Source organism: Nicotiana tomentosiformis, chromosome 2 (genome assembly GCF_000390325.3).
Source record: "Nicotiana tomentosiformis chromosome 2, ASM39032v3, whole genome shotgun sequence".
NCBI lineage: Eukaryota > Viridiplantae > Streptophyta > Magnoliopsida > Solanales > Solanaceae > Nicotiana > Nicotiana tomentosiformis.
This window is the reverse complement of record NC_090813.1, coordinates 70,822,826-70,837,799: the sequence shown is the minus strand read 5'-3', so window position 1 is coordinate 70,837,799 and position 14,974 is coordinate 70,822,826. Positions and strand designations below refer to the sequence as shown.

Sequence of the window (14,974 nt, the reverse complement as noted above, 5' to 3'; positions counted from 1 at the left end):
ATCATCATAAATACAAAGTGAAAGTAAAAAATAATTATTACTTCTTACATGGTTAAATTATTAAACTCTCAGTCATGGTTGTACCGAGAGTTTAGATTATTCAAGTGAGGGAGTTATTTTAAATTGTTTTTGTTATATTACTCCTTTCGCTTCTTCTTTTCAATATAACTCATAGCACTTGCTTCTTTGACCTGGCCACAATACAATAAATTTTCAATAATTTAAAAGGTTACAATTACGACTGATTTTTTAAAAAAATTTACAGGTTAATCCATTGTAGTTATTAATAAATTAAAAAGCTAACCATGTACTTAGAGTGATATGTTCAGGTTTTAACAAATATATAGTTACATAATTAGAAAGTTTTAAGAAATACAGGATAACATAAATAGGGAAATGTTGAAATCTTAAAACAAAACATACGTTTAAATTTAACAAGAATATGAACTTATTATATAGTTAATAGCAGAGAGAGGTTTCCCTTTCTGTCATGATTGTACTTATATATATATATATATATATACACACACACACACACACATATATAATGTGTATAATTTTTTTAAAAATATAAGCTCTTGAAAATAAAATTCTTGAAAATGACGAATATTTATCATATTCAGTTGATAAAGTAGCGGATGGCCTAGCTAAGCATGAAAACAATCAAGATAATTTTAAAGGCTCGGTGAATTTTTAGGTGTCCCCTTCTTTGGATTTAATTTCGTATCAAAATGATCAACTACGCACCATGTATTACAGTCTTAGAGACATGTCAACTATAAATTTTGTTTTACAAAAAATAGCAACAGACAAATTATGTAGTTAATAAAAATTTATTGCTAATCCATTCGAGACAAATAGTTTAAAAAATCCTATTAGCTATAAGATGAATTTCATAGATAATTCTTATTTTTTTTAGTCAAATTATGTAATAAACTATCTTAGTAATAATATTAGTTTCTTTTTTGCCAAAACATTTGTCCATCTATTTAACGCTATTGTGCATTACGGTAATTTAGTTAAAGTTGTAAATTCTATTACGGTAATTAAATTTTTATCACAAATATATTATTATTATTATTATTATTCTAAAAATAATTACTATTTCAAAATCTAATGGTAGATATTAGTTCATATCAATACTTGCCTTAGTATTTTAATGAGAATAGAAAATAACGGATTCAACAACAAAGATGCTAAAGAAATATATATGATTTAAATTTTAAAAACAGCAAATAATTCATAAGAAAGGAAAATAAAAAGGCAAAATTGGTGTTGTATGATTAAAGGACAAAGAATAAAAAAAATTCACAAATCGTAGACTTCCCTGGTTGGAAAAGGAAACTTTTCTCCTACTTTTTGTATTCTTTTTATTATCTTGATATTTTGTTTCTTATTAGGAAAAGATATCAAAAATTTTATTTGAACAAAACTTATTTGATTTCGAACTCCTAAATAGTGGGAAATTTTTTTGAATTTATAATTTTATCCAATGTAAAATATATTTTTAAAGGATAAAAAAGACGAACGATATTTTACTAAAAATTTTCGTGCTTTTAATATAGTATATATATATATATATATATATATATATATATATATATATATATATATACTATATCCTTAGCTAAATTAGCATTATGGTTTTGACACTCAAATGACTCGTTCTGCTGCCAAAATCAAGTGTATTCCTTTTTCCCAAACCAAGAGGTAGAGGTTATGTACTATACAAAGACAGAATAGTCAGACCGGATGTGCACCATGCTTAAGAGCCCTAGATAGACAACTACGCATATCCTAGATCTTCCCATTTCAAATAAGATTCGTTTCCAAGAATTTATAGGTATTTCAAGACAACTTCGTGCATGTGATTTTAGGTCTATTCTATCCCTTTTTTGTTAGGATTGAAATAATCACGTGTCATTTGAAAGCTAGTAAAACAAACTTTTAACAACGATAAATTAGACAATAAAAGAAAAATATACCAAAAGGGACATGAATATTTAACATGGTTCAATCAGTTGACCTACGTCTACGGGTGTAAATGAGCAATCCACTAACACTTGTCCCGAAAAGTTCTCCCTCTAAATAAAACTCTCAAACCCCATATGGCTACATAGTTGATGTTGCTGAATGAAAAGACAGATCCTCAATTTATAGAGGTACAAAACTTTTCATCCAAGAAAAAGGACTAGCCAAATATGAGAGATTTATAATTTTCTTCTAATAGAAGAAAAATCTAATTATGGTAAATATGTTGTTGTTTCAGGAAAGCCAAATATGGTGATAAAATAAGGACAAACACCCAAGAATTCCCCCCTTCCCCCGGCCTGAATTTTCTAACAAAATAAACTTGATCCACCTTTATCACGTAATCTTCAACATACCGCATCTCTAAATCTCCACCACAAAGTTTGTCTCAACGTGCGTAGCTGTCACGACTCGAAATTCCCACCTTCGGGACCGTGATGGCGCCTAACATTTCACAAGCTAGGCAAGCCAACGTTAGAATATAATTTGTCATTTTAACAAAATTTTAAATTAATTAATAACGAAGCAAAAAATGCAGAAATAAAGTCTAAAATAAAGTGAATAATCCATAATAATCGTGATGTCTAAATACCATCCTAGAACTGGAGTCACAAGTGCACGAGCTTCTAGAATAATATAAATAAGGGTCTGAATAAAATAAAGCTGTCTGAAAGAAAATACACAGCTAAAATAAAGTAGACGGGGAATTCAGAACTGCGGACGCTGTGCAGTTATACCTCAAATCTCCTCTGGGTAGCTGAGATCCGAGCAAGTCTATAGTACGCTGTTGGGACTAACTCCGAAATCTGCACAAGAAGTGCAGAGTGTAGTATGAGTACAACCAACCCTATGTACTCTGTAAGTGCCGAGCCTAACATCGACGAAGTAGTGACGAGGCTAAGGCAGGTCGCTTACAATAACCTGTACACAATAATAATAATAATAATAATAATAATAATAATAATAATAATAATAATAATAATAATAATAATAATAATAATAGGAATAGTAGTAAGACCGGTAAATACTATCAATAATTGAAGTCAATTCAGCAGTCATAATCCCTCAATTTATTTTCATTATGGCGTGCAACCCGCTCCAACAATATAAACTTAGAATAAAATCCGTTGCGGCGTGCAATCCGCTCCAACAATATAAACTTTAAATAAATCTGTTGCGGCGTACAACCCGATCCCCCAATATATTCATTTTTATTTCCTTTGCGTCGTGCAAACCGATCCCCCAATATATTTTAACAACTCTTAAATGTAATAAAAAAATACTTCAATAAATACCACGTTCAATGAGAAACTATTAAGCATCAAGTCATGCGATAATTAAAATTTATTTATGAAATAAATAATAACAAGTAGCAATTAATTGTGGAAATCAGGGAGAAAATAGACAGTTTAATATTTAATATGCTAAATGCCAAGTAGCAATTAAGACACATAAATCAAATAAACATGTACAATTATTGCAGGAATTCAAGAATTAATATTTGACAAGGAATATGAGTGAAACAATTATTATAATAATTAATTTATATCTTAAAATAATTTAAATTATTTAAATAATTAAGCAAATAATTAATTTGACAAAGTATAGGTATTCGTCACCTTGTCTATACATCGTTACACATGAAATTTATGTAGCAAATAATTCAAGTGTTCTATTCCCTCAAGTCAAGGTTAATCACGACACTTATCTCGATTTGCAACCAACTCAAGATCCTAATAAACCTTTGCCTCGCGAATTCGCGTTCGAAATCCTCAAATCTAGTCATAAACAATTCAATATACAAATCGTAGAAATTGATTCCATATGAATTTACTGATTTTTCGAATTAAAATATGAAATTCATTTAAAAAATCAACAGTGGAACCCGCGTCTCGAATCCCGAAAAACCTCCCGAAATACGAACACCCGTTCCGATACGAGTTCAACCATACAAAAATTATCGAATTCCGTCATCGGATTGGCTTTCAAATCTTCATTTTATATTTTTGGAAGATTTTATAAAAATATATTTTTTCTTCCATAAATTCACATATTCATGATGTAAATGAATATGGAATCATGAAATATAATCAATATATGATAAGGAACACTTACCCCAATGCTTTTCCGTAAAAATCGCCCAAAAATCGCCTTACCTGAGCTCAAAATCTTGAATAATGAAAATTGGGACGAAATACCATTTCTAGAACTTAAGTTCTGTTGTCCAGGAATTTCTTCTTCGCGAACGCGATAGCACCCTCGTGTTCGCGAAACACATTTTTGTGATGCCCCGGATTTATTCTTTGTGAACGCAAGGGAAAGTCTCGCGAACGCGATGCCTTGCCAAACTTGTCCTTCGTGAACGCGGTCTCCCCTATGCGAATGCGAAGCCTTATCGCACGGTGCCCGGCCAGGCCTCGCTTGTAGTCCGAGTACGGGTTCGGCTGACCAGTAACTTTTGCTCTAATTGTATAATTGTATTAAGAAATTCATTAAATATGAAAAAAATATTAAGTTTAGAACCCATAAAGTCGTCGTTCTAAAATTCAGAACCCATAAAGTTAAAATTTTGGATTCGCCTCTGGTCTGCGTACACAATATCCTCCCCAAACCTTACTTGTGGGCTTTCACTAGGTTAGTTGTTATTATTGTTGTAACTAAATATGTCGAAATGTCTTTCTCTATCAATATGTGTCTTCGAAATTTGAATACTAGGTGTTTATACATAAACAATAAATGTATAATATATGTTCTCACTTGGTATGTGCATAATTTGGTAAATACCGAATTATCATATCGAAACCGAAAATTTTGGTATTTGGTATTCTATATTTTGGTATTCGGTATGGTATTTGGTATAAGTTTTAAAAAATATTGGTATTAGGTATGGTATTTGGTATTTTAAAATAAAATATCGAAATACCGTTAACGTACCGAAATATATATTATATTACACAATACACATATTATTAATTATAACATAAATTTAAAAATCTAAATTTTTATTTTTCTTTATTCTCTAAGTTTATCAATTAACTCTAAGCAAGTCACCAGACATTTCTAGTGATCAAATTTATTCCTTTATGTACAGTTTTTTCTTTCTAGGTTGATATTTGCTAGCTTTGGACAAAACTTTTGTCAAAAAATATTTTTAGTTTTGTACTACTTTTGAGTACTTTAATTAAGAATATTACAATCTATGATTTTATGCACTAGTTAATATTCAAACTGAAAAAACATAAGTTACCGAACCGAATAAACCGAAACCGAAAGAAGAAAATCGAACCATACCAAATTTAATTAGGTACGGTATTGGTATAGCATTTTAAGAAACCGAATATCGAACCGAAATGTCGAAATACCATACTGTACCGTACCGACCTACGAACACCCTGATTCTCACATTATATTGTTTCTTAGCCATAATAATTTATTATGCATTTCTGCCTCCTTTTCCCCCCACATAACCATGATAAGTATAATTTTTTATAAACGTTAGATTCTGCGCAAACGATTTTCCACTAGGCACCTTTACTGCAAGTAGAGGTGAAACTAATAAAAGACCCCACTTACTAAGGGTTAGGTTTAAGCAATTAAATCAACATTTAAACTTTAGTCAACTACAAAGCAATTAAACAAGTATACGTATTGGTCAGCCCAAATCCTTACAGTTTACTACATTAAGTTTCTAGTTTGTTTGCATCCATGTAAGTATAATAAATACAATTTCCTACCAGTACTAAGATTGTTTCGAAAAGTAGGATACTCATTTAAGTGTTTGTTAACTTTTATGAGTAAAATTTATGTAACTGAACTAAGGCAGTTGGGGAAAGTAGAATACTCAATTAAGTGTTTGTTTACTTCTATGGGTATTTATTATTAGTATCTAGTACTATATACTTAAACTCATACTTCAATATTAGTAGGATTAAATGACATAGGTGTAATAGGCCATCTAAACTTTCTTAGAATGGTCCATACTCCATATACTGCATAATTGTGGTCCAATCATTAGTCTAATAAATTTTACTCTTACTCAACGTTAGCATTTGCTTCAAAACATGATGAATCTTGTTTTGGAAATTCTTTTTCAGTTCTGCAGAAATTATTTTCCGACCTAACTCCCAGGAAAAAATTGGAGGAAAAAACTAAAAGAAATATAAATCACTGTTTAAGAAATTATTTTTTTTCTCTTTTTATTACTTGAGCTGTTGGAGCAAACGCCCGGCTTTATAGGGACAATAGAATAGTAATAGTACAGATATTAACTTTAATTCTAATATTTTAAAATTTTTAGGAGTCTTTCAACATATTTTTCTCTATACAGGCTTTTCCTTAGTATGAATCAGGTGATGGAACAGCAATGAGAAGAGGAGCTATTAATAATTTTTTTTGAAAATAATAAGAATATTTAGTTTTTTTTTGTTAACTTTAAAATGGGAGCCTCCATTTAACCAATGTGTCAAGATTTGCAGAACTGTAGGATGTTCCATAATTAGTTTCTGAGTTATAACTAAGAATGGAAACAAGCCTAGAAATCAAAAGTAGTTAGCCTGAGTCTAAACTTTAGGGCTAGCTTTAAAAATATAGGCCTAGGCTGTAAAATTTGACTGTAGATTTGGGTGGGTTGGGACTAATAGTAGGGACGAGGTGTTAATGGGCTTTATAGTACATTTGTTGTGAACCATTTTTAGCAGTGGCCACTACATGAAACCTATAGATAATTTAATGTAACTTCCTATGTCTATACTTATATTGGTAAAGGAAGTTAATAATGCTAATTAATGAGACGCAATGTTTGGAAGTTCTAAACTATAGGTCGAGATATAGTTGTACATTACTGTCAAAACTTGCAGTGTACTAGTTTGAATCTCTCTATTCTTAATTGCGGATCTAGGAATTGGGATATAGAAATGAAAACTTTCTTGATAGAGGACGTCTTGCCTTCTTTAGTCCGTTTACCTTACGCGAATTTGAATTAGCAAATTAATAATTTCTGATAGCAGATGTCTAAAACCAAAAAAAATGAGTTACTACAAAATTGGTCTCTTAAGTTCACATAGTTTAACAAAGGGTAGGAGATGTCTAATTGAAAAAAAAAACCCTTAAAATTCGTTCTCGTACAATTTGGTTTGAATAGTGACCTTTTGACTTACTGCTTGTGACTTCTTTGCAATAAGCCAATAACTACACCAAACCCATTTTATATGGAATAGTTTGCTGCTACTATCATATACAATTATAGACCATCGGCCTACCTTAGCCTTTAGAAAAAAAAGCTTCATTTATTTTGAAGATACAAAGCTCATTAAGTTCTGAAACATATCTGGTTCTTTTGGGACTGAATCTAGAATTATGTTTGCAATGAGGAAATTGTCGTGGGCTTTCCAATATAGAATTTATTAGATACTCTAAATGTTACATTAAGAAGTGTGAAATTAATAATCCTTCCTCAATAGCTTAGAGCCCGTTTGGCAAAACTGTCAAAAACTCCTTATTTTAAGAAGTGTTTTTGTTCAAAAGTATTTCTTGAAAAAGTACTTTTGCAAAATAGCATTTTGTGTTTGACCAATTCGTTTAAGTAGTGCTTTTTGCAAGCTCATTGTGTTTGACCAATCTTTTTAAAAAGCACTTTTAAGTATCAAATTACGAAAAAGGATAGTAAATATTCAATTTGCGATTAATATTATTTAGAAAAAAATAAATTTAAATATTTATCATAAAATAATTTAATTAAAATATAAAACGTAAAGTAAAAATAAAATAAAATAAAGTCAATATAAAATATAGTTATTCCAAAGCAATATCATTGAGTGTTTGGTATTACTTATTATTTACATGATAATTTAAATGTCAAAATACATTATTCAACATAAATTTAAAATATACTCTTAGGAATAGGAGAAAGAGAATAGAAATATGATTAAAATAAAAAAGAGAAGAAATGTATAGTAGAAATAAAAAAAAGAAAAAGGAAAAGGAAAATGTTAAATAATTAATGAGGGATAATTTGAAAAATATAAATTTATTATAAGGTTATTTTTGTCTTGAATAAATTAATTTTCTGCTTCTGCTTCTTGGAAGAAGCTAGAATTTGTAGCTTCTCTCCAAAAACAGAAAAATTGCTTTTGCTGCTGCTCTAAAGTACTTTTTTATTTTGGCAAAACACCTTAAATTTTTCAAAAAGTGCTTTTTTGGCAAAAAAAATACTTTTTGCCTCCCATAAGCCTGGCCAAACAGGCTTTTAGTGTCACGAACTTAGATTGGTGGGTAAAATGCAGCGGCTGCTGTAAGGGTGTTACACGAGTCCCCCCTTAAAAATGAAATGAAGGAAATTTTACCCAAAATAATAGCCGTATATATATATAAATTAATTAATATTCTATATAATTAAAGTATATTTTGTATATATTTGACTAGCTACTGTAATTACTTTTGATCAATAAGCTAAATGCGTTAAAAGCCCTTCCTTTTATAACCTCTTGGTTCTTTAGTAGCCTCGCGGGAATAGGGTTTTAAGTGCTCTACATATCTTTTAGTGGAAAGTTTTTGTCCAAATCTTTTTCTTGGATTATATGGTTCAAGCCCGTCTTTGTATGGACAAATTGGCCAAGTTTGGCGGACCACGAGCCCATTGACTGGCCTACATGTAGGTCAGTCAATTTGATATTTAGGACTACACATTGTATGAGGTAAATATAAAAGAATATAAAATGCGATCATTCTGGGCGGATTGGGCTGTACTTGGGTGCCTCATAATAGGTTGAGTCAATAAATGGGTGTCCAATTCAATCCAAGGTATATTTGCACTAAGATGGGCTGGGTCAATATGGGTTAAGCAATGAGTCATAGCCCATCCCGTCCAACTTGACCCATGATTTAGAATCATGCTCATCTTGCATAAACAAAGCATTTTACTTTTTATATACCTATGTATGTTCCCTATTTTCTTAGCTTCTTCCTAATTTATTCATTCCATGCATTGACGATGAATTGTTATATATCTAATTTTAAATTTTTAGCTAAGAAACACATATGGATTAATCTTATACTCAATATTTATGAGTTTTTATAAAACTAAGTAAATATTTAAAAGTGTATAAGAAAGAAAAAAAAAAGAAAAAAAGCGGTTGAAAAAAAAGGCAATATTTCAGAAAATCTTTGTGCAAGATAAAGGTTTGGCTAGTTGAAGTTTTTTTTTTTGATGTTGCAATTGTTCCATAAATAATTTATTTAGAAAAGAGCCTTCCGGCCATACAAAATTTTCAGAAAACTTTGTTGATTAAATCTTTTAGAGAAAAATAACCTACACAATTTTCTGTACAAACTTTGATTTATATCTATTTATGTAGTTATTATTTGTTCTTTACAATGTAACACAGGAAGCCCTATAGCCCACTTAAGAAGTACTCCCTCCTTTCCCAAAAAAAAAATGAGAATCAAAATATATTTTCTTAAATAACAAATTAGTATTTAAATTTGTAAGTTGGAAAATATCTTTTATGTTATTTCTAACTAAGTAAATTTCACCACAACTCAGTTACAAAATTATTCATATTTATATTGGAAGTTAAATACCTAGATTCTCATTTTTAAACTTAGATACAGAAACTGATGATGGGACAACTAAGTAAATTTCCAGACAAGTCTTCAGTTGGGTTGAGACCCCTTTGTTTTGGAGGAATTTACATAGAATACAATCCTTTTAAGACTTATTTAAATTTCCTTCAATTACTTTCACAAAATTACATATAATGTAATTTATTTTAAAATATTACCTTTTTAATTAAATTATGTAAAATTGAAAAATTTCCTAAAATCTCTCTCTCACCTAAAAGAATATATCTCTTACTTAAGATTCTCTCTCACAAAAAACTTATTCATTTTTCCTCTAATTTCTCCATTAAATAATATTCCATTATATCCCAATGTTTCAAGCCTCTTTTCCCCTTTTCTACTTTATCAACCGTCCCAAATATACTTCATCACCATATTTACGTACAATATTATATATATATATATATATATATATATATATATATATATATATATATATATATACATATTATATTTAACATATACTATTAATATACTAACAATATATAATATGTACTATAGCTATAGTATACTAATAACATATATTTGGTATAAGTATAAGAATCTTTATAAATAATAAATGTGATATGTTAGTGCTAATATAAATGCTAGTATATATTATGTATACTATACGTATGTAAATAGATTATGTTATATATAATTCCAAATATAAAACATATATTAATGACATATATTAAATATACTATACGTACTTAATATAAAGCCAACGAAGAGATCTCCAACATCTCTCACGACCTCTCCGTATGCTCTCGTCTTTTTGCTTAACACTTGAGGATTTTCTTTCCTTGTTCTGTGCATGCTGTATTTTAGTTGGAGATTGCATTATTATGGGATATTTTCACGACCTCTCCATTTGCTATGTTTATGTTGTAGAATATGCTATTTAATTAATAGTTTTAGATTGTGGAATATTTTTTGAATGCATCAATAACTATGAAAATTTCTCTTTGTTTTGGGTGAGCATTATGGATTGTATTTGAGCTACTTTATGGGTCAGAATGAACTATAAAAAATGATGGGTTAACTTGGGCTCAGTCCAAATAGACCAATGAGCTAAGATGTTTGTAGCCCAACCCATTTATCTCTGGACGGGTTGGATGTGTTTGGGCTCCAATTACCACCCCTAATTCTGATACAACTGAATCACATCAAAACTAAAGGGAGTAAATAATTTATAAGCAACTTGGAATTATAGTAATATGGTTTAATCCTTGTTAGAAGTTCGTGAAGTACTTGAATTATAGAAAAATAAGCTTGAATTATAGAAAAATAAGAGGAGTCGTCTTAAAACAAAAACTTAACTTAAAAAGAAGATGTCACTACTGTGAGATGAGGGAGTAACTTGTCGACTTTTCGTACAACATAAAAAATTGAATAGATTAGAGTTAATCTGATTTCAAATTTCATTACAAAAGTAATTACTCCATTATTATTGGATAAGAAAAAATAATTTCCTTTCCCCTTCCTAGGTTCATTCAAACTTTTCCGTTGCTTTTTCTTTTAGGCAACAATGGGCAGAAATCCGCTTTTGGACGATTACTATGCCAAAGCCACCCGGTTAGAGTCTCAGTCAAACACTGTAATATAATTATTAAAAGGAATTTTTCCTATAGTTACAAAAATATGATAATATTTACTTGCTTTAGCTTTGGTTTTTGGGTTTTTAAAAAGTAGCTAGACACAAAATGTATACTAATTTGGTCAAAACATATACAATTTATATACAAATTTTTGTTGTATAGAATTGGTCACAACATACAACATACCTTCGAAATTTTGATACATAAAAATCCAATCAAAACATACAACTTACACACAACTTTTATACAACTTGCATACTCTGAATTTTTAACCAAAACCAACTCTAATTTTTACCAAACTCCCACAAAATTAACCTAGTAGCTCCAAAATATATTAAATTGACAGGATTATTTAATGAATATATTTTTATTGGAAGATATATCGTTTACTAGACTAAAAATAAGATATATGGGATATAATATAAATATATATTTACTGTACACTTGATAAGTTGGAATAAACTTTTATTTTTAATTTTAACCTTGGATTGTTTAAAAGACTTTGGGGGAAGAGCCTTGGAGAAGGTCATCTTTATTATTTTAGTATTTGTCTCGGGATTAATTAGTCCATAAATTATCATCTCACTGTCAATGTGGATAGAATAATATTCAATTATGAAATTAATTAATCTCGGGACAGCTAATTCTGAATTCAAAAACTTAACCAATGCGGGACAAAATAATCTCGCATCTAATCTCGAGGTTATTATCCATTATCCCACGTACCAAACGACTCGTTAGTGTCTTAACTTTGCCGTTAAAAGTCTACGAGAGTAAGAGAATGAATTCATAGTGAAGATAATGAAGGGGTAACACTAACTCTTTGACGGAGAAATTTGAGAGGGAAGAGTACATGATTCTATAATTTACTCTAGTTGTAAAACCCTATCTTATGTGTGAGTGATAGTTTGATCTAAAACTTATTTTGCATACTTCCATATCGAAACATAGCTTGGATTGAAGACTAATTGCATAATACGACTTATAAATTGCAATCGTTAAATGCGACTTATAAATCGTAATCGTTAAATGCGTATATAAATCGCATGTCAAATATTGAGTTATAATTAAATCAATTTAATGCTACTTATGAATCTCATTGGGAATGCAGGAAAGAAAAGTAAAGAAAGGAACTACTGTGGAGGATGTGGTGGAGCTTCCTAGATTTTCATCGCGTTGCAGTTAAGTCTATGGCAGCCTCAGCAAAATGTAATCTACTGCATCCCAGAACGGAAAGTTTAGTATATTGACTTTAATCAATTCTGACTTTAAATTTCGATTAAGAACTAAAATGCCCCTCTTAATTGGCATTATAAGAAAGTAGGGTGGACTAAAATTGCCCATCTTCCTAAGGTGGATTGAAATTGCCACAAACTCCTAATAGTCCAAGATATTGATCTCGTAAATTTTCTTCTTTTTCTTGTTACCAAGGCAAAAGTGACATGACTTAGTACGTTTTAGATTAGATTTTTCGATTGATTAATTGACAAGATTAAAAGTAATGGGCAAGATGAAGTGATAAAATAATTACAATGTGGATTTTGCAACGAGATTTATGCTAATGACATTCTTTACCGAGCTGAAACAAAAATAACTTTTCAATTGTTTTCTTAAGTTCTGTACAGCCTATAGTGTTAATAGTAGTGTGTTTTTTTATTTTTATTTTTTATTTTTTATTTATTTATAAATCTCACCATCACGGGGAGTTTAGGCTGACCCCAACTTATATATTAGAATCTAAAAAGGAAATACATGGAGAGGACATAAAATCTTACTCCTCCTTCTACAACAAGTAAGTTAGGTTTTCCTAACCGTAAAGTTAGGAAAAGATTATATGATGTAAGGTCATTTCCATATTGATCACCAAATAAATAAGTTGATCCTAGTGTCTGATTGACCAGGTATAAACAATTAAGCTTTGAAATTAAGTTGTGCTTTCTATGATAATTCAATATGTAATGTCATCAATTGAGTTAGTTTCTTTGTACTGGGGAGTTGAAATTAGTTAAAGTTAGTTGCAATTTTTGCCATCAAAATTGTCGAGTGATCATGAGTGGCATGACAATAATTATACCACAGTCAGTCACGCTTTTGTATAATTGTATCTCTTCTTTTGATTAATTGGTAAAACATACTCATTTCAATTACAAATATTAATCATTTTTAAAACTAAATTCGTTTCAAAATATTTGATAATAAAGTATATATTATTATATATTTTTCGACTTCATTCTTATTGCTTTAATTAATGGATTATTAATTAACTGAGACACGTAAGAGAGAGAGATTGGAACCTAAAATGGACAAATTGGAGCCTAATTCCTTACTTTGTATACAATTGGTACATGTGATTATGCTAGGTAATTAAATGAGAACATCTTTAAGAGTAGTGATTAGGTTTATAATTTTGCATAGATAGGGCAAAATTCCTTATTAATATTCGAATAAAGCTGAATGAGCTATGGTGGTGTTATTTAGGAGAAAACCCTAGAAGGGGCGAGATAGAAAAGAGAGAAGCAGGAGATGACTTTTTAGAATATAACCCTCTGAATCTTTTCCAGCAGTCTTTTATATTTACAAGGAAAAAATAGAAAAATACATCAATGTATTAATGCTCATTACAAAGAGAAATTGGGCCGGGTCAGATGTTGGGCCAGTTGTGTGCAGACTGGGCTCTAACACCTCCCTTCAAGCTTGAGGGTGATGAAACACCAAGCTTGCCAAGAATACCATAATGCAGCTGGCTGGGAAATGCTTTAGTCATAATATCAGCCAATTGACTTGAAGTAGAGACAAAATGTAAAGTAATGAGACCAGCAGTGATTCATTCACGCACATAATGACAGTCAATCTCGATATATTTGATGCATTCATGGAAAACAGTATTTTTGGCAATGTGAAGGGCAGCTTGACTGTCGCAATAGACAGGAACAAGATGTGATATGTCCAAACCAAGATCACCTAAGAGCCGGACCAACCAAGCAACTTCTGCAGCCAACTTCCTTAAGGCCCTATATTTAGCCTCAGCAGAAGATAAAGAAATTATAGGTTGTTTCTTGCTCTTTCAGGATAAAGCACTGCCACCAAGAGTGATATAAAACCCACTCACGGACTTGCAAGAGATGGCACATGATCCCCAGTCAGAATCAGAAAAACTCACAAGAGAAAAATCAGCAGAACTGGATAGTAAAATAACTTGAGCAGGATCATGCAAAAGATATCTTAGAACATGAAGAGCAACCATCATGTGGGGAACCTGGGGTTTCTGAAGAAACTGGCTTAGATGTTGGACAGAAAAAGAGATGTCAGGTCTTGTGTGTTGTAGGAAATTTAATTTTCCAATTAGCCTTCTGTAGACACTTGGATCAGAAACAGGAGCTCTCATATCCAAAGTAAGCTTAACAGAAGGATCCAATGGTGTAGAAACAAGGCAGAAGTGATGACAATTGAATTCTTGAAGAAGGTCAGTGGTGTATTTATGTTGATTCATTAAGTATCCTTGGGGTTGCTAGGAAATTTCCAAACCTAGAAAGTAATACACCAAACCTAGGTCCTTGATTTTAAATTAAGAGTCCAAGAACATTTTTAAAGAGTTCAACTCAGAAATGTCATCACCGGCCAGCAGTATATCATTAACATATACTGCCGATACAACCAAAGAATCAGAAGAGGACTTTGTAAAAAGAGAATAATCATTGAGACTTGAAATGTAGCCTCTAGAGTGCAGGGCTTCAGACAATTTAAAA

At 30.6% G+C, this 14,974-nt stretch overlaps 1 protein-coding gene across 1 annotated transcript; it reads right to left on the bottom strand.

Moving 5' to 3' along the window:
- Positions 1–14,292: 14,292 nt before the first annotated feature.
- Positions 14,293–14,718, bottom strand: LOC108942960 (uncharacterized mitochondrial protein AtMg00240-like). The gene has a single exon (XM_018766479.1). It carries the CDS (start codon positions 14,716–14,718, stop codon positions 14,293–14,295), a length of 426 nt encoding a protein of 141 aa, XP_018621995.1.
- Between the last annotated feature and the right edge of the window lie 256 nt (positions 14,719–14,974).